The 24,758-nt window shown below is 45.8% G+C and overlaps 1 protein-coding gene across 7 annotated transcripts in view; it reads right to left on the bottom strand.

Moving 5' to 3' along the window:
• Positions 1 to 24,758, bottom strand: part of LOC106574075 (nuclear factor 1 A-type) — a 283,951-nt gene that overhangs the window by 124,297 nt on the left and 134,896 nt on the right. For all 7 annotated transcript variants that reach the window (XM_045697325.1, XM_045697324.1, XM_045697328.1 and 4 more), the window contains exon 3: positions 544 to 606. In XM_045697325.1, the coding sequence (XP_045553281.1) occupies positions 544 to 606 (63 nt within the window). The remainder of the gene's footprint in view (positions 1 to 543; positions 607 to 24,758) is intronic.

Here is a 24,758-nt window from a genome sequence, read left to right as displayed (position 1 = left end):
GGGCATGGACTCTACAAGGTGTTGTAAGTGTTCCACAGGGATGCTGGCCCCTGTTGACTCCAATGTTTCCCACAGTTGTGTCAAGTTGGCTAGATGTCCTTTGCGTGGTGGAATATTCTTGATACACACAGGAAACTGTTGAGCATGAAAAACTCAGCAGCGTTGCAGTTCTTGACACACTCAAACCGGTGCGCCTGGCACCTACTACCATATCCTGTTCAAAGGCACTTTTGTCTTGCCCATTCACCCTCTGAATGGCACTCATACAGAATCCATATTTCAATTGTCTCAAGGCTTAAAAATCCTTCTTTAACGTGTCTCCTCCCCTTCATCTACACTGAAGGAAAATAATGTAACAGGTGACGTCAATAAGGGATCATAACTTTCACCTGGATTCACCTGGTCAGTCTGTCATGGAAAGAGCAGGTGTTCCTAATGTTTTGTACACTCATGTTATATTAGGTTGAGACAGAGGTAACTGGTTCTCTTGTTCAATGATTTTACTAGTATGCTACAGTAGTTGTACTGTCATTAGACTCTTACCGTTCTCAGGCTGCTCCTTGATATCAGACTCACTCTGCTGGTTGGGACTGTCTGACTGGCCATCTACAGAGAGAGAGAGAGAGAGAGGAAGGTGAGAGGCCGTAAGGGACTGGAGCAAGGGTCTCACAAGCAGTCCAACTTTCAGATGAGCCAAAATGGCACGGTTTTATTTAACAAGGAGATCTCATGGATATATAAACGATAAGATTAGATTGTGAAACATGCAGAATCCATAAAAACACTTGGATGGGTTAACTTTAATAATGTTTACATACTGTTTTACTCATTTCATATGTATATACTGTATTCTATTCTACTGTATTTTGGTCAATCCCACTCCAACATGGCTCGTCCTAGTATTTATGTATTCCAACATGTTTTTTAGATTTGTGTGTATTGTTGTGTATTGTTAGATATTACTGCACTGTTGGAGCTAGGAACACAAACATTTCACTACACCTGTAATAACATCTGTTAAATATATGTATGTGACCAATAACATCTGTTAAATATGTGTATGGACCAATAACATCTGTTAAATATGTGTATGGACCAATAACATCTGTTAAATATGTGACCAATAACATCTGTTAAATATGTGTATGGACCAATAACATATGTTAAATATGTGTATGGACCAATAACATCTGTTAAATATGTGACCAATAACATCTGTTAAATATGTGTATGGACCAATAACATATGTTAAATATGTGTATGGACCAATAACATCTGTTAAATATGTGTATGGACCAATAACATCTGTTAAATATGTGTATGGAGCAATAACATCTGTTAAATATGTGTATGGAGCAATAACATCTGTTAAATATGTGTATGGACCAATAACATCTGTTAAATATGTGTATGGACCAATAACATCTGTTAAATATGTGACCAATAACATCTGTTAAATATGTGTATGGACCAATAACATCTGTTAAATATGTGTATGGACCAATAACATCTGTTAAATATGTGTATGGACCAATAACATCTGTTAAATATGTGTATGGACCAATAACATCTGTTAAATATGTGTATGTCACCAATAACATCTGTTAAATATGTGTATGGACCAATAACACCTGCTAAATATGTGTATGGACCAATAACATCTGTTAAATATGTGTATGGACCAATAACATCTGTTAAATATGTGTATGGACCAATAACATCTGTTAAATATGTGACCAATAACATCTGTTAAATATGTGACCAAAAACATCTGTTAAATATGTGTATGGACCAATAACATCTGTTAAATATGTGTATGGACCAATAACATCTGTTAAATATGTGTATGGACCAATAACATCTGTTAAATATGTGTATGGACCAATAACATCTGTTAAATATGTGTATGGACCAATAACATCTGTTAAATATGTGTATGGACCAATAACATCTGTTAAATATGAGTATGGACCAATAACATCTGTTAAATATGAGTATGGACCAATAACATCTGTTAAATATCAGTATGGACCAATAACATCTGTTAAATATGTGTATGGACCAATAACATCTGTTAAATATGTGTATGGACCAATAACATCTGTTAAATATGTGACCAATAACATCTGTTAAATATGTGACCAATAACATCTGTTAAATATGTGTATGGACCAATAACATCTGTTAAATATGTGTATGGACCAATAACATCTGTTAAATATGTGTATGTCACCAATAACATCTGTTAAATATGTGTATGTGATCAATAACATCTGTTAAAATGTGTATGTGACCAATACAATCTGACTTGATTTGATTTCTTTAGCCACAATACTCATTTCTATCAAATTGAACTTGCATAGCGTCATTCCCCAAACACATTGGTCTCTTCGCATTTATCACTATAGTACTGTAACTGTGCGTGTGTGTGTGCGGTCGGGGTTGCCCACTGTCTGAGAGAGCAAACCCAACCCGTAGGCTACTCTGTGTGTGTGTGTGTGTGTGTTCGCGCGCAGGTGAAACCCTAGTCCTCGTGTCTCCAGCTCTGCGATCGATGCCGGCGTCTGTCTCCCCCCCTGGCCTGTGCATCGACTGTACACTGGCACAGCCAGAGCCCCACAGCGTAGGACTGCAAAAGTAGCTTTAAGACAGACAGACAGTCTGCAGACAGGCTGTGGGGTAAAGCTACTGTAGACTACTGGCTGGTCTTGATTAGTCTAGTTTGGTTGGTCAATGCTAGCTCCACCGTAGTGACTTTGACTGCCTGCCTCTCATATAGTCTTTACCGTACATTCCAGTGTGTCAGCGTCTTTACAGTACATTCCAGTGTGTCAGCATCTTTACAGTACTATCCAGTGTGTCAGTGTCTTTACTGTACTATCCAGTGTGTCAGTGTCTTTACTGTACTATCCAGTGTGTGAGCGTCTGTGCAGTACTATCCAGTGCGTCACCGTCTTTACAGTACTATCCAGTGTGTCAGTGTCTTTACAGTACTATCCAGTGTGTCACCGTCTTTACGGTACTATCCAGTGTGTCAGTGTCTTTACAGTACTATCCAGTGTGTCAGCGTCTTTACAGTACTATCCAGTGTGTCAGTGTCTTTACAGTACTATCCAGTGTGTCAGCGTCTTTACAGTACTATCCAGTGTGTCACCGTCTTTACAGTACTATCCAGTGTATCACCGTCTTTACAGTAATATCCAGTGTGTCAGCGTCTTTACAGTACTATCCAGTGTGTCAGTGTCTTTACGGTACTATGCAGTGTGTCAGTGTCTTTACTGTACTATTCAGTATGTCACCGTCTTTACAGTACTATCCAGTGTGTCAGCGTCTTTACGGTACTATCCAGTGTATCACCGTCTTTACAGTACTATCCAGTGTGTCAGCGTCTTTACAGTACTATCCAGTGTGTCAGTGTCTTTACTGTACTATTCAGTATTTCACCGTCTTTACAGTACTATCCAGTGTGTCAGCGTCTTTACAGTACTATCCAGTGTGTCACCATCTTTACAGTACTATCCAGTGAGTCAGCGTCAAAACAGTACTATCCAGTGTATCACCATCTTTACAGTACTATCCAGTGTGTCACCGTCTTTACAGTACGATCCAGTGTATCACCGTCTTTACAGTACTATCCAGTGTGTCAGCGTCTTTACAGTACTATCCAGTGTGTCAGTGTCTTTACTGTACTATTCAGTATTTCACCGTCTTTACAGTAATATCCAGTGTATCACCATCTTTACAGTAATATCCAGTGTATCACCGTCTTTACAGTACTATCCAGTGTGTCAGCGTCTTTACAGTACTATCCAGTGTATCAGTGTCTTTACTGTACTATTCAGTATTTCACCGTCTTTACAGTGCTATTTAGGATGTCACCGTCTTTACAGTACAGTCCACTAAGCTAGATGTGGGTGTCTGTGTTGAACGGTGTTGTGTGTCAGGTGTCAGGGGGGTTTTCTGGGGATGTCAGGGGGGTTTTCTGGGGATGTCAGGGGGGTTTTCTGAGGATGTCAGGGGGGTTTTCTGAGGATGTCAGGGGGGGTTTTCTGGGGATGTCAGGGGTTTTCTGGGGATGTCAGGGGGGGTTTTCTGGGGATGTCAGGGGGTTTTCTGGGGATGTCAGGGGGGGTTTTCTGGGGATGTCGGGGGAGGTTTCTGGGGATGTCAGGGGGTATTCTGGGGATGTCAGGGGGGGTTTTCTGGGGATGTCAGGGGTTTTTCTGAGGTGTCTGTCGGAGGTGGAATGGGTAAGGAGCGGGGGAATTTGCTGGTGGGAAAGGTAAAGGAGAATTAGACTTTTGGTGAAAACATAAGCCTAATGCAACAACAGCCTGCCGCAACAACAGCCTGCCGCAACAACAGCCTGCCGCAACAACAGCCTGCCGCAACAACAGCCTCCATCACTCATAAACCAGGAAAAAAACATACATTTGATGGACAATTTTTTGGCCCCACCTGAGAATGTTTAACAGTGTCATTAGCGGTGACAGCAATGATGGAAGTGATGTTTAACAAGCGCCGTTCTTGTGGGGAAGAAGCTGGCTCCTCTCCTATTTATGGTTTTTACTGCTGCCAAAATGGCAGTGGAACATACCCTCTGGGTGATTTAGCTGCTGCTGGCTTGTATCGATCTGACGGGTTGCAGATAAAATTGTTGGGAGTGGGATAAATATTACCTATCTCCACTTTGGGAGTGGGAAGAAGAGATATGATTCTCGGCTTGCTAGGGTGACAGGATGACAGGGCCTGGTATTGCTGCTACTCATAGACTGAAAGCTGATTCACTGAAAAGGGTTGCTTGTATTCTACTGAAATGAGTAGAAGAGGTTTGCCAGAGCACTGAAATAGTTCCAAGACTAGGTAGTTGTTTTAACAAGGCTGAGGTAAAAACTAACCATGGCGTTTTCTTCTCTCTCTCTGGTAGAGGCGATTGCTGGATTGAGAAATCAGACCGAGTACTTCCAGTGAAGTATAAATACCAAATGTTTATCTCAACAAAACATTTTTTAAAGGCTTTGATCAGTCGGGAAGAGTGCAACGGTCCATTTCCGAAGAAACCAACGACACGGAGAAACGTTAAAAAAAACCGTTCAGATCATACATGAATGGAACGTGAAACAGGCGCAAAAGCGAGGGAAAAAAGTAGAGTGTGTCACTCAAAATAAAAAAAATTGCCCATCAATTTCCCTCCACTCGCAAGACAAAGTAAACAATTTAGAGAGAACTTGTTTGCATTCTGCTCAGCATTTGTGGTCTGCTCCAACAGTTTAAAACAAAGGCAATCTGGAGGCCCGAGGAACAAAACATCCCCCCAGCAACCGAACAGAGGCGGCTGAAAGCGGGGGGCTCAGCGGGGATAAGGGACTGGGTGCTGCTGGGTTTGGGTGAGGGGGTATTTTCACACAGCCCCCCCGATCCCCCCTCCCGCCCCCATATTCTACCCTGGCGCTCTCACATGCCTTTCCCCCCTCGCTAATTAAATATGCAAATTAGGCGTGAGACCCAGAATCTGTGTGTCACATCTGCAATCACTCCCTGTTGAGGACCCTCAGAGCTCCTGTTGAGGACCCTCAGAGCTAGGAGAGCGGGGGGATGACAAAAAACCTGCCTGATTAAAACAAAAAGAGAAGGAAAAAAAACCACACAGAAACACAGAAGCCTGTTCACGTTGCCTTCAGCCTCTATACAAGTCCCCTAACAAGCCGCTCTTACTCTTTGTCTCCCGCCGTCTGAGGGGAGGAGGAGAGGAGGACTAAAGCCAGGGGCCGCGCCTGGCATAGGGCTCGCTCACCTCCCACCCTCACTACTACGGCTAAAGCCCCCCCCCCCCCCACAGCACCATAGATCAACGTCCGGATAAGGGGCCATTCATTACTGTTACAGCGTTATGAATATGCACTGTCATGGAATTTATCGGCCCTCATTGGAGGCATTAATAGATTACAGAATTAGTGTCACAGCTCCTTCTACGACGGCCAATAACTTCATATGACTAATTAACCGTCCGAGCTGCATGAGGCTGTAATTTCATGGCCGACATGAGACTGAGAAAAGCCTGGGTCATATTCATTACTTCACACTGTAGCAAAACCGTTTGCTACAGGCTGTAACTATAGTGCATACGTTACTTTTCTATACCATCTTTAATAAGACCTGGCCAGACCAGAAACGCGCTTGCCCACAGGGCCTCTAAACTTTTATGAGCAGGCCCTCGTCTCTTAAACGGGCCAATCTTAAACACTATTAAACACACACTCTCTCAGGTCATCCCTGCCTCCCTCTCCTCTCTTTCTCTGCTGCACTTACTTTCTTCAGTCTTTCTCTGTATCTGCCCCCCCCACCTTTTTCAAGATTTGTTTCTTTCCTTATCTCCAGTTCCTGCTCTTACTTCCTCCATTCCTTCAGTCTCTGTGTACCCTCTCCTTCCCATAGTTATCTCTCTCTCTTTCACTCTTCAGTCTCCCGCTCTCTTTCTATCCAGTCTCTCTCTTTCCATCCATCTCCCCTCTCTTCTTTCTTTCCCTGCCTCTCTCTGAGCCCTTGCTGAGAGGGGAACAGCACCTGGCCGGCTCTTCCCGCCCAGCGTCATTATGCATCCGCCAAACCTCTGTACCTCTACCCAGTCCCCCTCTCTCCCTCTCCGCCGGTCTCTCTCTCGCCCGCCCGCCGCTTTCCCACCAAGTGCTCGAAGCTGTAATCCAATTGTGTGTTAAAACCCTGCTTTCTAAAGGCCCTTTTACACACTGAGCCCAGGAACACACAGACCAATAAAAGAGGAGGCAGAAACTTCATTCAGAAATACAAACACCTTTCTGTCTGCTATCAATGGAAGGTGAAGTCACAGGGATTGGCTTATTGTTTACACAAGTATCGTCTCCTCTCGTCTTCCTCACAAGCTTTTCGTCAAGCCGAGGGTAGAGCCTGGGCTTTGTTAAACTATTGTGGTGGATTCGCCAAATCTCCGGATTTTTGGGGTTATTCCTGTAAACCTCTACCCCCACCACTATGGCCCAACCTGCTTATTCCCCCCCCTCCACTCCCTCCAACACCCCCTCCTCCACCCTCCCGTCCTATGAATGAAATGGTACATGACCTGAGAGTCACTCAAGAACAATCCCAACCGGGACACTTGATGTGGCTTTTGGCTTATACCAACTAAACTCAGCAAAAAAAGAAACGTCCTCTCACTGTCAACTGCGTTTATTTTCAGCAAACTTAACATGTGTAAATATTTGTAGGAACATAACAAGATTCAACAACTGAGACATAAACTGAACAAGTTCCACAGACATGTGACTAACAGAAATGGAATAATGTGTCCCTGAACAAACGGGGGTCAAAAGTAACAGTCAGTATCTGGTGTGGCCACCAGCTGCATTAAGTACTGCAGTGCATCTCCTCCTCATGGACTGCACCAGATTTGCCAGTTCTTGCTGTGAGATGTTACCCCACTTTTCCACCAAGGCACCTGCAAGTTCCCGGACATTTCTGGGGGGAATGGCCCTAGCCCTCACCCTCCGATCCAACATGTCCCAGACGTGCTCAATGGGATTGAGATCCGGGCTCTTCGCTGGCCATGGCAGAACACTGACATTCCTGTCTTGCAGGAAATCACGCACAGAACGAGCAGTATGGCTGGTGGCATTGTCATGCTGGAGGGTCATGTCAGGATGAGCCTGCAGGAAGGGTACCACATGAGGGAGGAGAATGTCTTCCCTGTAACGCACAGCATTGAGATTGCCTGCAATGACAACAAGCTCAGTCCGATGATGCTGTGACACACCACCCCAGACCATGACGGACCTTCCACCTCCAAATCGATCCCGCTCCAGAGTACAGGCCTCGGTGTAACGCTCATTCCTTCGACGATAAACGCGAATCCGACCATCACCCCTGATGAGACAAACCACGACTCGTCAGTGAACAGCACCTTTTGCCAGTCCTGTCTGGTCCAGCGACGGTGGGTTTGTGTCCATAGGCGACGTTGTTGCCGGTGATGTCTGGTGATGGACCTGCCGTACAACAGGCCTACAAGCCCTCAGTCCAGCCTCTCTCAGCCTATTGCGGACAGTCTGAGCACTGATGGAGGTATTGTGCGTTCCTGGTGTAACTCGGGCAGTTGTTGTTGCCATCCTGTACCTGTCCCGCAGGTGTGATGTTCGGATGTACAGATCCTGTGCAGGTGTTATTACACGTGGTCTGCCACTGTGAGGACGATCAGCTGTCCGTCCTGTCTCCCTGTAGCACTGTCTTAGACGTCTCACAGTACGGACATTGCAATTTATTGCCCTGGCCACATCTGCAGTCCTCATGCCTCCTTGCAGCATGCCTAAGGCACGTTCACGCAGATGAGCAGGGACCCTGGGCATCTTTCTTTTGGTGTTTTTCCAGAGTCAGTAGAAAGGCCTCTTTAGTGTCCTACGTTTTCATAACTGTGACCTTAATTGCCTACCGTCTGTAAGCTGTTAGTGTCTTAACGACCGTTTCACAGGTACATGTTCATTAATTGTTTATGGTTCATTGAACAAGCATGGAAAACAGTGTTTAAACCCTTTACAATGAAGATCTGTGACATTATTTGGATTTTTACAAATTATCTTTGAAAGACAGGGTCCTGAAAAAGGGACGTCTTTTTTTGCTGCGTTTAGAACACTAGTTCTAATCAAGATGGAGATAGTAGTGGAAGTAGCTACAGTAAGTAAAAACAGAGTTGGTCACTATAGAGTTAAAACTGTGAAGACAGGCATTTCACAGAGAGGTCCTTTTAGTGCACGGCTGTACAGTACAGATTCTTCAACACAGACAGAAAGACAATATCTAGCCTGCCTGCAGCAGTTAGTAGGACTAGGAGAGGGTAGGGTACATAGGTGTGAGTTTGTTTCGGCCTGCGTTCCCTGTGTCCAGTGTTTGGCTAACCTTGACCTCCCTCCAGGCACTCCATATTTAATAAGCCCAGTGTTTACATAGAGCCCCTCTGCTTCTCATCTATAGAGCCTAACGCTCTCTGTGTGTGCTCTCCTGGAGTGTGTGGGCTGTTTACGTGTGTGTGTGTGTTAGTTATGTTTTTGGGCTCAGAAAGAGGGACAAAGAGTATAAAGTTACAGTGGCTTTGTTTACAGATCCTGTCCTGTCGGCCTGAAACCTAAGGATCCACGTTCTGTAGGGTAAAACGTTGTAAAAATATATATATAATCAGGAATTTTCAGGAACACCTTCCAGTTAGAAAATGATTTGTGACGTTTCTTGACCAATGAAGATGGCCCAGGCGTCACGAGAGAATGTTTGATCTGAAGACCCACGTCATTACATACCGTACATTAAATACAAATGATGTTTTGGTCTGTATTGCGTCTGATTTATGACACAATATCCTGAATTTCAGTAAGTTACTGCACGTTTAAAACCACTGTATAAGAACACCCACACACGCTGGAACCTTATGTTCCAACCACTTAGCAAACAAACAGTGTGTGTGTGTGTGTGTGTGTGTGTGTGTGTGTGTGTGTGTGTGTGTGTGTGTGCGTGCATATGCCAGCACACACACACACACACACACACACACACACACACACACACACACACACACACACACACACACACAGCAAGAAGGGATTTCACCAGCCCCTTCACACACTCAATAACACACACAGGCTTGAGAGGGAGATATGATTATCTGTGCGGCTGGATAAGGGAGGCCTGTAATGAGATGCTGTACAGCAGCGCTCTTTACAAGCAGACATGACATTCAGCCACCTCATCCTCATCCGGGAGACCCAGGTAATTGAGTGGCACTCAGGCAATGTTAGAACGTTTACGCCGGCAAGAGACACACTGTTGGGTGAGGGCGCGCACACACACACACACACACACACACACACACACACACACACACACACACACACACACACACACACACACACACACACACACACACACACACACGTGTCCGAGTGCATACAAACTCCACACACATTCCACACTGCATGCAACACTGCCATGGGGGTGGGGGGTTGCTGGTGTTTACAGTCAGGTTTGGACATACACTGAACATAAATATAAACACAACATGTAAAGTGTTGGTCCCATGTTTCATGAGCTGAAATAAAAGATCCCAGAAATGTTCCATACGCACAAAATCTTCTTTCTTTCAAGTTTTGTTCACAAAATTGTTTACATCCCTGTTAGTGAGAATTTCTCTTTTGCCAAGATAATCCACCCACCTGACAGGTATGGCATGTCTAGAAGTTGATTTAAAAAGCATTATCATTACACAGGTGCACCTTGTGTTGGGGACAATAAAAGGCCACTCTAAAATGTGCAGTTTTGTTACACAACACAATGCCACAGTTTTGAGGGAGCGTGCAATTGGCAAGCTGACAGCAGGAATGTCCACCAGAACTGTTGCCAGAGAATTTAATGTTAATTTCTCTACCATAAGCCACCTCCAACGTCATTTTAGAGAATTTGGCAGTACGTCCAACCGGCCTCACAACCACAGATCACATGTATGGCGTTGTGTGGGCAGGCGGTTTACTGATGTCAACGTTGTGAACAGAGTGCCCCATGGTGGCGGTGGGGTTATGGTATGGGCAGGCATAAGCTACGGACAACGAAGACATTTGCATTTGATCAATGTCAATTTGAATGCACAGAGATATCGTGATGAGATCCTGAGGCCCCTTGTCGTGCCATTCATCCACCGCCATCACCTCATATTTCAGCATGATAATGCACAGCCTCATGTCGCAAGGATCTGTACACAATTCCTGGAAGCTGAAAATGTCCCAGTTCTGCCATGGCCTGCATACTGTACTCACCAGACATGTCACCCATTGAGCATGTTTGGGATCGACGTGTACAACAGCGTGTTCCAGTTTCCGCCAATATCCAGCAACTTCACACAGCCATTGAAGAGGAGTGGGACAACATATTTTACAGGTCACAATCAACAGCCTGATCAACTATGTGAAAGAGATGTATTGCGCTGCATGAGGCAAATGGTGGTCACACCAGATACTGACTGGTTTTCTGATCCATGCCCCTACCTTTTTTTTAAGGTATCTGTGACCAACAGATGCATATCTGTATTCCCAGTCATGTGAAATCCATAGATTAGAATGAATTTATCTTAAATTGTTGCATGTTGCGTTTATATTTCCGTTCAGTATAGATGACAGCCATGGACATTCCCTGTCTACTTTATTTGTCTATTACATTTTGGTAGGTGAAAGAAAATGTGTGTAGGTTCAGGTCATTAACTGTATTTGGGATGTCTCTTCTCCTGTCTGTCACCAGCTCTTCTTCCCAGCATGCATCTACTACCTCCAGAGCTCTCTATTCATCTAGAATCTAGAACTGTTTCAATCTCTACCTACATCTATACCTCAATCTCTACTTACATCTATACCGCGATCTCTACCTACATCTATACCTCAATCTCTACTTACATCTATACCTCAATCTCTACCTACATCTATACCTCAATCTCTACCTACATCTATACCTCGATCTCTACCTACATCTATACCTCGATCTCTACCTACATCTATACCTCGATCTCTACCTACATCTATACCTCGATCTCTACCTACATCTATACCTCAATCTCTACCTACATCTATACCTCAATCTCTACCTACATCTATACCTCAATCTCTACCTACATCTATACCTCAATCTCTACCTACATCTATACCTCGATCTCTACCTACATCTATACCTCGATCTCTACCTACATCTATACCTCAATCTCTACCTACATCTATACCTCAATCTCTACCTACATCTATACCTCAATCTCTACCTACATCTCTACCTCAATCTCTACCTACATCTATACCTCAATCTCTAACTCTCCTCCACATGGGTGCTTCAGTGTCTTTCCTCCTGGACAACTGGCTAATAAAAGCCAGGGGCTCACTGAGGGAAGAAGAGAACAATACTGCGAGTTAGACCACTTGCTGACTCACCCCCCCAGCAGAGAACATTTCCGCCGTTTCTAGGAAGAGGGTGGAAAAATAAGGGAATGAGGGGAGGCTGAGGAGGAGAAATTAGTTCTTGGCCTTTTCCCAGCAAGGCAAAACATTTTTAATAAATACAGCCCAATCCCAGCATTCCCTTGGGGTATTGTGAAACATACAGCCCTGGGCCGCTTTCCATTTACTCTCTCTGTCTCCCTTTCTTTATGTCTATCCCTCTCTTTCTATCTCTCTCTCTCTGTCTCCCTCTCTCCCTCTCTTTATGTCTATCCCTCTATCTCTGTCTATGTGTCTATCTCTCACTCTCTGTCTCCCTCTCTTTATGTCTATCCCTCTCTTTCTCTGTCTATCTCTCACTCTCTGTCTCCCTCTCTCCATCTATTTATGTCTTTCCCTCTCCACCTCTCTCTCTGTGTGTCTATCTCCCTCTCTCTGTCTCCCCCTCTCTCTCCCCCCTCCCTCTGTCTGTGTCTCTCTCTCTGTCTCACTCTCTCCCTCTCTTTGTCTATCCCTCTCTCTGTCTGTCTCTCTCTCTGTCTCCCTCTCTCCCTCTCTTTGTCTATCCCTCTCTCCCCCCTCTCCCTCTGTCTGTCTCTCTCTCTGTCTCACTCTCTCCCTCTCTTTGTCTATCCCTCTCTCTGTGTGTCTCTCTCCCTCTCTCTGTCGCCCTCTCTTTGTCTATCCCTCTCTCCCCCCTCTCTCTGTCTGTGTGTCTCTCTCCCTCTCTCTGTCTCCCTCTCTTTATGTCTATCCCTCTCTCCCCCTCTCTCTGTCTGTCTCTCTCTCTGTCTCCCTCTCTCCCTCTCTTTATGTCTATCCCTCTCTCCCCCTCTCTCTGTCTGTGTGTCTCTCTGTCTGTCTCTAAATAGTTGGGCTGTGAGAGAGAAGTGGAGGCTGTCAGGGATGTAATGTGCTCTGTGACCTCCTGTTGCCCTAATGGGCAGAAATAGAAAGATCCAGGGAGGGTCAACTGTGCATGTGAGCCAAGTGTGTGGGTATGTGTGGCTGTGTGTCTGTGTATACGTGTGTGTGTGTGTGTGTGTGTGTGTGTGTGTGTGTGTGTGTGTGTGTGTGTGTGTGTGTGTGTGTGTGTGTGTTCTACATGCTAGAACTGGTAGGTGAGGGGGAAAGAAAATTACATCACAAGGATAATAACGACTCCTGCATTGGATAAACATTTTTCCTCAGCGTTAATATATTAGTTGGAGAAAGAGAGAGAGAGATTTAAATCAGATACAAACAAAACATACTTGTAAAACTGAGTGTACTGTTCCACCCCACCTTCACAAGTTATCCGGTGAGCACAGTGATGGAAAAGCATTCTGCAGCACCTCCTCCATCCAAAACACTTACTGTAAAAACACTTATGTCTGACTCTACATACACCAAGCTCTCACCATGGTAACAACTAACAACGTGGTGGGAGAGCTCAGGATAGAACAGTCCTGTAAAAGCATCAGCCCGGTTTCTAACAACAAATTTAAATGCAACATGCAACAATTTCTAAGATTTTACTGAGTTACAGTTCATATAAGGACATCAGTCAATTGAAATAAATTCATTAGGCCCTAGTCTATGGATTTCACATCACTGGGAATACAGATATACATCTGTTGGTCACAGATACCTTAAAATAAGGTAGGGGCGTGGATCAGAAAACCAGTCAGTATCTGGTGTGACCACCATTTGCCTCATGCAGCGAGACACATCTTCACATAGAGTTGATCAGGCTGTTGATTGTGGCCTGTGGAATGTTGTCCCTCTCCTGTGTGAAGTTCCTGGATATTGGCAGGAACTGGAACACGCTGTCGTACACATCTATCCAGAGCATCCAAAACAGTTTCAAAGGGTGACATGTCTGGTGAGTATGCAGGTTATGGATGTTTAGTTTCCAGGAATTGTGTACAGATCCTTGTGGCATGAGGTGATGGTGGCTTATGAATGGCATGACAATGGGCATCAGGATTTCGTCACGGTATCTCTGTACAAATTGCAATCAATAAAATGCAATTGTGTTCGTTGTCCGTAGCTTATGCCTGCCCATACCATAACCCCACCCCCACCATGGGGCATTCTGTTCACACCGTTGACATCAGTAACCCGCCTGCCCGCACAACGCCATACTCACTGTCTGTTATCTGCCCGGTACAGTTGAAACCGGATTCATCCATGAAGAGCGCACTTCTCCAGCATGCCAGTGGCCATCAAAGGTGAGCGTTTGCCCACTGAGGTCGGCTACAACGCCAAACAGCAGTCAGGTCAAGACCCTGGTGTGGACGATGAGCACGCAGATGAGCTTCCCTGAGACGGTTTCTGACAATTTGTGCAGATATTCTTCGATTGTGCAAACCCACAGTTTCATCAGCTGTCCGGTTGGCTGGTCTCAGACGATCCTGCAGGTGAAGAAGCCGGATGTGGCGTTCCTGGGTTGGCGTGGTTACACGTGGTCTGCGGGTTGGGAGGCCGATTGGAAGTACTGCCAAATTCTCTAAAATGACGTTGTAGGCGGCTTATGGTAGAGAAATGAACATTCAATTATCTGGCAACAGCTCTGATGGACATTCCTGTAGTCAGCATACTAATTGCACACTCCCTCAAAATTGAGATTTTAGAGTGGTCTTTTATTGTCCCCAGCACAAGGTGCACCTTTGTAATGATCACACTATTTAATCAGCTTCTTGAAATGCCACACCTGTCAGGTGGATGATTAACTTGGCAAAATAGAAATTCTCACTAACAGGGATGTAAACAAATTTATGCACAAAATTAGAGAGAAATAAGCTCTCTCTGCGTCTGGAACATTTCTGTGATCTTTTATTTCAGCTCATCAAACATAAAACACTTTACATGTTGCGTGTACATTTTTGTTCAGTGTACATAATTGGGACCCATAAGGCTCTGGTCAAAAGTAGAGCGTTACATAGGGAATAGGGTGCCATTTGGGAAGCAACTCTTCCTGGGAGGAAAGTGTAAAATACGACAACACCTTAACTAGAAAAGACCATAGAGAATTATGGGGATGGCCGGCCCTCGCTGACACAGGGGAAGAATGCCGAGAGAGTGTGTGTCTGAATTCACTGTCATCCCAGAGCCCAACTGACAGGCTCCAGCTACAATGCCAAGGTACAGGGTGTGTGTGTGTGGTCAGTGCCTGTCAATGGCGTCGTCACACCTGTCTCTGTTCCCCCTCCGCCATTTTACAAGCATGAGGACCGATGGGCTGACTGATAGGCCGTCAAGACCAGGAAGTGTCAGTCACCGCCTGTCTGCTCACCTACCGAGGAGCACATGGAAAACATGGGGAACATGCGATAGTAGTGGATCTCTCTCTCTCGCGCTCCCAGTCCCTTTTTCACTCTTGCCTCTCGCTCTGAATTTCCGAAATCCGCAAAAAGGGAAGCTTGCTTATCTTTTCCCCTCCGATCTCTCGCCACTCTCCCACTCTCTGATTGAGTGAAAATAGAAGTCTCGATGCTCTTGGCAGTGCGACAATGAATCCCCCCCAAACATTGTGATTCGCTGTTGGCAGCCAACTATCGCTCTCAGCCTCCTCCTCCACCTCCCCTCTCTCTGTTTCGCTCTCAGCCTCCTCCTCCACCTCCACTCTCTGTTTCGCTCTCACCCTCCTCTTCTACCTCCCCTCTCTCTGTTTCGACAGAGACAGTCCCTGGCTAGAGAAGACTACGGGAGTAAGGATGGTGTAAAGGCTGGAGAACACAGGTCGAGTGGAGCTCTGTACCGCTCCACGGGAAACCCAGACCCTTTTCTCTCTCTCTCCTCAGCCCACTAGGCTTCCGTCCCAGCATATAGTGAGGTTTTCACATACGGCCCGCAGCGAGAGGGAAGGGAAAGCCCCGTCGCCACACGCCACCCGCCCAGCCACTCATGCCGGGTCTTCTAGAGCCAGGGTTACCCACCCAAAACCACTGGGCCCCCCCTGACACACACACACACACACACACACACACACACACACACACACACACACACACACACACACACACACACACACACAATCAGTTAGACTGCCAGAGAAGGATTCTTTTTATTTCAAATTGTATTATATCTTATTTGAAATGTAAGTAGCCTACGGTGCCACATATAAATGACTTAACTTTATTATGAAATATGTGTACTGTAAAACATATTTCTTATTGATTTGACAGGCATTTTTTATTTTAATAAAATTGATTTCAAAAGCATGTCAGTCAATATTGACCCACAAATCATTTTGTTCTGCACGTCTTTCATTTCAGAGAAATCATAAATTACCAATATTTACATATACTACCTTGACTCACAAACTCTTTGCATTTCAACACACATACAGTACATTCAGAAAGTATTCCGACCCCTTGACTTTTTCCACATTTTGCTACGTTACAGCCTTATTCTAAAATTGATAAAATAAAAAAGGTGTTTACATACTTCTGAGGTTTATTTGGCAGCGTTTCAGGAAGTTTAATGTGAAGTGCTGCTGATATAGGTGCTTTGTTGTGGTTCTGCAAGCCTTTTTATAGCATTTTTATATTTCACCACTAATGTATACATGAGTGTGAGGCCATGACCTTACACAGTCTGGAGGGTGAGTTTTCTCCATGCATAGTCACTGGTGTGTATGAATACTTTCCAAATACACATATATACACCCTTCTTAGAAAATGTGTGAGTATATATATATAATGCAAATATTGGAATACCAATAAACCTACAACACACTATACTGCATTTCACACGGCCAGGTACAAAATATACCCTTTGCCAAATATTGACAATAATGCACTATTTAGCAGGAGAATCGGGAAGTAATTTACGCTTGCCAACAGCCTCTCTAAGATAGAGGAATTGGAGAGAAAAGTCGAGGGTGTCTGGTAAAGAAAACAGCCCTTAGAAAGAGGCTCAATGCTGGAGAGTATACACGCCAGGACTTAAGGATCAGGGCTGATGCCAGCCAAGGCGCTGGGTTGGCATTTCAACCCTTACAGCCCCTGTACTCATAGCCAAATCGACATCTGTAAATCAAAAGCGAAAATACCAGTCTAATGCCTCGATCATTGTTTTTGCCATAAAAGATACAACTATTTGACGACTGGCAATAATGCATTTTTTAGAGCCAGGTAGACAAAACGTGCAGTTTTGTTTTTCATTGTCTTTTTTATGCATCATAGCGAAATATCCCATTGCCGCTGCGCCCAAAGCTCTCCTTGTTGTCCCTCCCAACTGCTTCCATTTTGTGAACATTGACTGCCTCCATTTTATGGCAGCCCTTTCCTCTTAGAACGGCGCGAATACCGTGCTATCATCGATTCTCCAACAGACAAAAACTGTCGCCAAGACGTTGCACACAGTGTTGTATCGACTGAAAAACAAAGTATTTGTTCCATTAATTACAAATAAAATCCTTGACGAAGAAGATGAAAAGGATTGGATTTGAATGAGTGCCATCGCTTGCCAAGCAGCCATTTTAAAGCGAGTCAGTCAGTCTCTCTCTCTCTCGTATTTGTCTTCATTCTCCTCCTTTCCTGTCTGTCTGTCTGTCTGTCTGTCTGTCTGTCTGTCTGTCTGTCTGTCTGTCTGTCTGTCTGTCTGTCTGTCTGTCTGTCTGTCTGTCTGTCTCTCTCACTCTCTTATCGTCAACGTAGCTGTTAAACCATCCTGCCAGGCACAGCTATACTGAGAGAATCACGTTAGCTGACTCCATTGTTGGATGACACAGAAGCAGTCACTGCCAAGAAGTTTGCTGCCAAGTTCAACAACATTCAGATGAAAAAAAGAGAGCAAGTGCTACAAAAAAAGGAAAAGGCACAAACACAGAACACAGCAGAACCCAGGACAGAATCTCCAGTGACAACAATGGCTGACATGTCGTGGTATTAGCGCTAACGTTTAGCATTGATATACCCTTAACCCCTTTAACACCTAATGCCCTGGCAGCCATCTTAAAACCTTTGGCAACCATTTTGAAAATGCTCGCTGCCTCCTTTGAGTAGTTGTCATTCTCAGAATAAAAGATGCAGTCGGAATTACCACTTATGCTAACGAATACCGTGTTTTCACAAAAGACTATTGCGCATCCCCCCCCCCAAAAAAAGAAAGAGACAGAAAAACAACAGTTTGTTTTCATTTGGAAGAAAGAGGAATCCCAGACTCCTATTTTGCAGAACTCCCCCTCCCCAGAACAAATCTGGCAACCGATACATTTACCATTTTACTGTGCAACAAGATATAGTCAGCTCTCTACAACATATCAATATGGATTTGACCATAGTACGGCAACACATGTAAGCCCCTTTAACAACAGGCTATTTAGGTAAAGCCACAAATATAGAAACTACAGCTTGTGTTGTGTTGAATTGTCATAGGTACACAGTGCACTAGCTATCCAGTAGTTAAAAATGCACATCAAATACTGACAGTGTTCAGGTTGTCACTTGAGCATAAGTCTTGATTGAAAGGCCCATATTAGGTTAAATGGCTTGGAGTCTTGTACATACTTCACGTTTTGTTCCCCAACACGCCTACAACGATCAAATTACTCAAACAAGCAATTACTTTATGCCATAGCACCTAATGCAGCGTTCAGCAACATACAAATCGAGGCCATCAACACCACTTTTACAGGATATCTCAGTCATCCGTCTTGCTGTGTGTAACACATTTAGCCATGGGTTTAGTGTGTAGACTAACCAAGTACACAGTCATGAATTACTTTCTACTGCTTTTCTGGCAGGAGCCTAGAGGCTAAGAGCATTGGGCCAGTAACTGAAATGTCACTGGTTTGAATCCCCGAGCTGACTAGGTGAAAAATCTGTCAATGTGCCCTTGAGCAAGGCACTTAACCCTAATTGCTCATGTAAGTCACTCTGGATAAGAGCATCTGCTAAATGACAAAAATGTTTATGTAAATAGCACAATGCCAACTATGGCACAGCAGTTATATATGGAATATCCTTAAACACTCAGGTATACAATATAATTTCCCAGCACAATGAAAATGTAAATGTCAGGGATAAAAATGGTAAATAGTACACCTTATTTAATAACACTGTTTTTAGAAATCCGGAAGCTTGTCCTTGGTAGACAATATAAAACGTCTGAAAACGCTCTAACGGAAAGCGTAATGTGACCGGCTGATTAGTGATTCTGGGAATGAATTGGGATTAGGAGCTACCCCCAAATTGAACTAGGCAGCCATGGGTGGGTGGGTGGGAGGAGGGAGAGTGTGTGTGTGTGTGTGTGTGTGTGTGTGTGGACCCAGATCAGTAGAAGATACTCTCCCACCATTGTGCCCATTGCTGTTCCCTTTATGTATGTATGCTCTGGGAGGATGATTCCCCATAGCCAGTCTGGGCACTCACTCAGACTACTGCAGCAGCGGATCAATTAAGGGGAAGCATGATTAACATTACGGGGGAAGAGAGTAGAGCATCCGGAATAATGGACATCCCGGGAAAAGTGGATTAGGCTGGGATGGAACGTTGACGTGTGGACGAGATATTGTACAGCCTGTGTGAAGGACGCCATGGGCAGCGGCATGACATATGCCAGATTGAAATAGTTTGGAATGCCGTATTGATTCCGCTCTGCCTTACTTACCATAATTATAGCACCGTAATGGATGGCATTACTGAAGTCGGACGGGTTCATTTATTGCATTTTTTTGCTGCCTCACCCTCTTCTCCCTGCCTCAAAAGTAGGGGGAACAAACTCAAATCCTCAAAGCTTGTTTTAACGTTTCAATTTGACAGTTGGAAGTGTTGGAATTTGGGAAAGAGGGGTCTTCTCCCCACATCAACAACTAGTGATAATGATAAACATGCCTTGTCTGGTCCTAGTCTGGGAAAATAAATAACGCTTTTCATCCGATACCACACTAGTCCCCCCACATTCCCCCTCCCCCCTCCCCTCTCTCCCCTCTTCACTCTGTCTGGAGAGTCTCTATGCCGGCTCTGATCCCCTGAAGAATGCCAGCGAGGGGAGTCGATATCAGCTCCGCAGAGACACAAAGTGCCGACTTACAGCTGGAGAGAAGAAGAGCCCCCCCCCAAGCCATTGATAAGTAGAAAACGGGCCGAGAACAAGACTCCTCTGGCCCAGACAATGGGCTTCCTGTGAGGCTACAGTTACCCCAGGAGGGGAGGGGGAAGAGAAAAGGGAAAATGGCAATAAGAAGAGACAGAGGGAGGGAGATGGAGAGAAAGACATAACAGAGAGAAGAGCAGACACCATGCTTGTGAGTGTGTGTGGTAACTAAGTGGCACGCTACTACTTGATACAGTTCCAAGGTTCAAAATCTCTCTCTGTACTGTCTGGGTAGGCCCATGCAAGTGAATCAAGCATAAATCCACGACAAATGAACCACACAGTGAGACCTACTCTAGGTAACCTACCACTACTTTGTCCAATCACGTTACCCCCTGTACACAGGAAATGAATTCCAGTGCTCCAGTGGATTCGGAAAGTATTCAGACCCCTTGAATTTTTCTACCTTTTGTTACATTACAGTCTTATTCTAAAATGGATTAAATAGTTTTTTTCCCTCATCAAACTACACACAATACCCCATAATGACAAAGCAAAACCAGTTTTTTATAAATTTTTGCAAACGTCTTTAAAATAAAAACATGAAATATTTACATAAGTATTCAGACCCCTTATTCAGTACTTTGTTGAAGCACCTTAGGCAGTGATTACAGCCTCGAGTCTTTTGGGGTATGACGCTATAAGCTTGGCACACCTGTATTTGGGGAGTTTCTCCCATTCCTCTCTGTAGATCCTCTCAAGCTCTGTTAGGTTGGATGGATAGTGTCACTGCAAGGACATTCTGACATTTTAGGGTCGTTGTCCTGTGGTCCCGTGTGGCTCAGTTGATAGAGCATGGTGTTTGCAACGCCAGGATTGTGGGTTCGATTCCCACGGGGGACCAGTATGGGGAAAAAAATAAATAAATGTATGCATTCACTACTGTAAGTCGCTCTGGATAAGAGCGTCTGCTAAATGACTAAAATGTCAAATGTAAATGGAAGGTGAACCATTGCCACAGTCTGAGATCTCTGGAGCAGGTTTTCATCAAGGATCTCTTTGTACTTTGCTCTGTTCCTCTTTCCCTCGATCCTGATGAGCCTCCCAGTCCCTGCTGCTGAAAACATCCCCACAGAAAAAAACAGTCGCTGCTGAAAAACATCCCCACAGAAAAAAAACAGTCGCTGCTGAAAAACATCCCCACAGCATGATGCTGCCACCAACAGTGCCAGGTATCCTCCATATGTGACACTTGGCATTCAGGCCAAAGAGTTCCATCTTGGTTTCATCAGACCGGAGAATCTGGTTTCTCATGGTCTGAGAGTCTTTAGGTGCCTTTTGACAAACTCCAGGAGTGGCTTCCATCTGGCCACTCTACTAAAGGTCTGATGGAGGAGTGCTGCAGATGGTTGTCCTTCTGGAACGTTCTCCACAGAGGAACTCTGGAGCTCTGTCAGAGTGACCATCGGGTTCTTGGTTACCTCCCTGACCCAAACCCTTCTCCCCAGGCGGCCAAAGTTCCAAACTTCTTCCATTTAAGAATGATGGAGGCCACTGTGTTCTTGGGGACCTGTATATAATGCAGGCTATAGTCCATCTATACATGCCTATGATATTTACTGCAGTTTCTATGTATAGGCCTACAAAGTAACCCAGATACACTTCCATTCAACTGAACAGACTCGCTGAACAGTAGTTTCTTCTTCATTGTTGTTGTTGGTGGAGTATTCTCAGCTGGGAGGCAAGGTGTGTGGGAGTAGAGCATCTGTTTTGACATGTCCTCCTGTGTAGTGAGAGAGGAGGAGAGGAGAGCCCCGTGCTGAAGAGGATAGGAGAGGAGGAGAGGAGAGCCCCGTGCTGGATAAGAGAGGAGAGGAGGAGAGGAGAGCCCCATGCTGGATAAGAGAGGAGAGGAGGAGAGGAGAGCCCCGTGCTGGATAAGAGAGGAGAGGAGGAGAGGAGAGCCCCGTGCTGGATAAGAGAGGAGGAGAGGAGAGCCCCATGCTGGATAAGAGAGGAGAGGAGGAGAGGAGAGCCCCGTGCTGGATAAGAGAGGAGAGGAGGAGAGGAGAGCCCCATGCTGGATAAGAGAGGAGAGGAGGAGAGGAGAGCCCCGTGCTGGATAAGAGAGGAGAGGAGGAGAGGAGAGCCCCGTGCTGGATAAGAGAGGAGAGGAGGAGAGGAGAGCCCCGTGCTGGATAAGAGAGGAGGAGAGGAGAGGAGAGCCCCGTGCTGGATAAGAGAGGAGAGGAGGAGAGGAGAGCCCCGTGCTGGATAAGAGAGGAGAGGAGGAGAGGAGAGCCCCATGCTGGATAAGAGAGGAGAGGAGAGGAGGAGAGGAGAGCCCCGTGCTGGATAAGAGAGGAGAGGAGAGGAGAGGAGAGGAGAGGAGAGGAGAGGAGAGGAGAGGAGAGGAGAGGAGAGGAGAGGAGAGGAGAGGAGAGGAGAGGAGAGGAGAGGAGAGGAGAGGAGAGCCCCGTGCTGGATAAGAGAGGAGAGGAGGAGAGGAGAGCCCCGTGCTGGATAAGAGAGGAGAGGAGGAGAGGAGAGCCCCATGCTGGATAAGAGAGGAGAGGAGAGGAGGAGAGGAGAGCCCCGTGCTGGATAAGAGAGGAGAGGAGAGGAGAGGAGGAGAGGAGAGGAGAGCCCCGTGCTGGATAAGAGAGGAGAGGAGAGGAGAAGAGAGCCCCATGCTGGATAGGAGAGGAGGAGAGGAGGGCGATCGATAAGGCTGCAAGGGGATGATGGAGGGACCTATCTTTGGTTACACCCGTGCCCCACCCCCACCCCCAGGGGCACCTGTCTGGAGAGCTGCTCTGACCACACACACACACACCTCAAGCCCATTGATGACGAGGTTTTGCTCACCCAACGCCAACGCAGAGCGACTACTCCATCTAGTCAACAAATCTCTATATGGCTTACATTTTGCAATTTTACCATAGAAAATAGAATTACAAAATAGAAATAGAAAACAGAATTATAAAATAGAATTATAAAATAGAATTGCTTCGATTTAAAAAATAAGCTTACGTGAATGTTCATATGAGTATGACATAAAATATTAATTTGTTTGTCATGCAGCTTATTCTTTTTGTAGCAATTTGTACTCTTAATTGTAATTTGCCTGACTGCAGTCAGCAGTAAACGTTGGCTGTCATGGCAACACATCCACGTGGTGATCAAGTTGATACTGTAAGTAAGAAGAAAACCGCCTCATGCTCACAGTTCACACCGCAAAACAACTGAATTTGTAAATGTCTGAGTGGGCCTTGGATGAACATCCAGCAGATATATAAATATGTGTAGGCTGCCGCTTGTTGAGCTGTGGACAATGTCAGGCCGGCACATGGACTAGCATATGGATCCCTGCTGGGGGGAAATGGACAGGGAAGCTGCAGTAGAGCAGGTTGGGGTTTCTGGTCACCACACCACTAGCCTTGCTTTCTCTTCATCACGCTCTGTCCTGCAAGGCTGACTGTGCACCCCACACTGTTTCAGTCTCTCTCTTCTTTTCTTGCTGTCGTTCTCGCACTAATTTTCTATTGGTACATAATCTCTCTCTTTCCTCTCTCCCCCCCTTTCCTCTCTCTCTCTCTCTCTCCCCCTTTCCTCTCTCTCTCCCCCTTTCCTCTGGCTCTCTCCCTTTCCTCTCTCTCTCCCCCCTTTCCTCTCTCTCTCCCCCCCTTTCCTCTCTCTCTCTCCCCCTTTCCTCTCTCACCCCCTTTCCTTTCTCTATCCCCCTTTCCTTTTGTCAGTCACTCTTCTTTTCTCATTTTCATCAACTCTCTCACTGTGCTTCTCTGTCATCTCAGTCAGTCATTCAGTCAGCAACAGGGTATTGGGCACTCTCCTCTCCTCTCCTCTCCTCTCCTCTCCTCTCCCAGACAGTAGTTATCCCAGAACTCAGTCAGGATGTCTGCCTCAGATAATACTGGGGCGTATAGGCACTTGCAGCACTAGAGTGGAAGTCACACACGTACGCGCACACACACACACACACACGCACGCACGCACGCACACACATCCCGTGTTTTGAAAACGCTTTACGTTTTCTCCTGTTTATCTTATCTGACCTCACTCTAATGTGATTTATACTTCCCTAACCACAAAGTCCTCGCTAAGTGTGTTTCTCTTGTGGAGGAGAGGCAAAGGGGGCATCCCACAAAGGGCCCTGGTCTAAAGTAGTGCACTACATAGGGGTGACATTTCAGACGAAGTCTAGGGGAATAATAACATTAGTGACCGAATGGGCAAATCAATAGACTTATAATGTAGTGCTTGTGGGCATTGGACTTTTAGTGGACTTTGAAGTGTTTTTAAGCCCCCCCGTCCCTGGATGGGAGCTTGTCTCCAGTCTCCCCAGCCCCCCCGTCCCTGGATGGGAGCTTTTCTCCAGTCTCCCCAGCCCCCCCGTCGCTGGATGGGAGCTCGTCTCCAGTCTCCCCAGCCCCCCGTCCCTGGATGGGAGCTTGTCTCCAGTCTCCCCAGCTCCCCCGTCCCTGGATGGGAGCTTGTCTCCAGTCTCCCCAGCCCCCCTGTCCCTGGATGGGAGCTTGTCTCCAGTCTCCCCAGCCCCCCGTCCCTGGATGGGAGCTCGTCTCCAGTCTCCCCAGCCCCCCCGTCCCTGGATGGGAGCTCGTCTCCAGTCTCCCCAGCCCCCCCGTCCCTGGATGGGAGCTCGTCTCCAGTCTCCCCAGCCCAGACGTCCCTGGATGGGAGCTCGTCTCCAGTCTCCCCAGCCCAGATGTCCCT

This window comes from Salmo salar, chromosome ssa16, assembly GCF_905237065.1.
Source record: "Salmo salar chromosome ssa16, Ssal_v3.1, whole genome shotgun sequence".
NCBI classification, from domain to species: Eukaryota; Metazoa; Chordata; class Actinopteri; order Salmoniformes; family Salmonidae; genus Salmo; species Salmo salar.
This window is presented reverse-complemented; position numbering and strand designations above follow the sequence as displayed.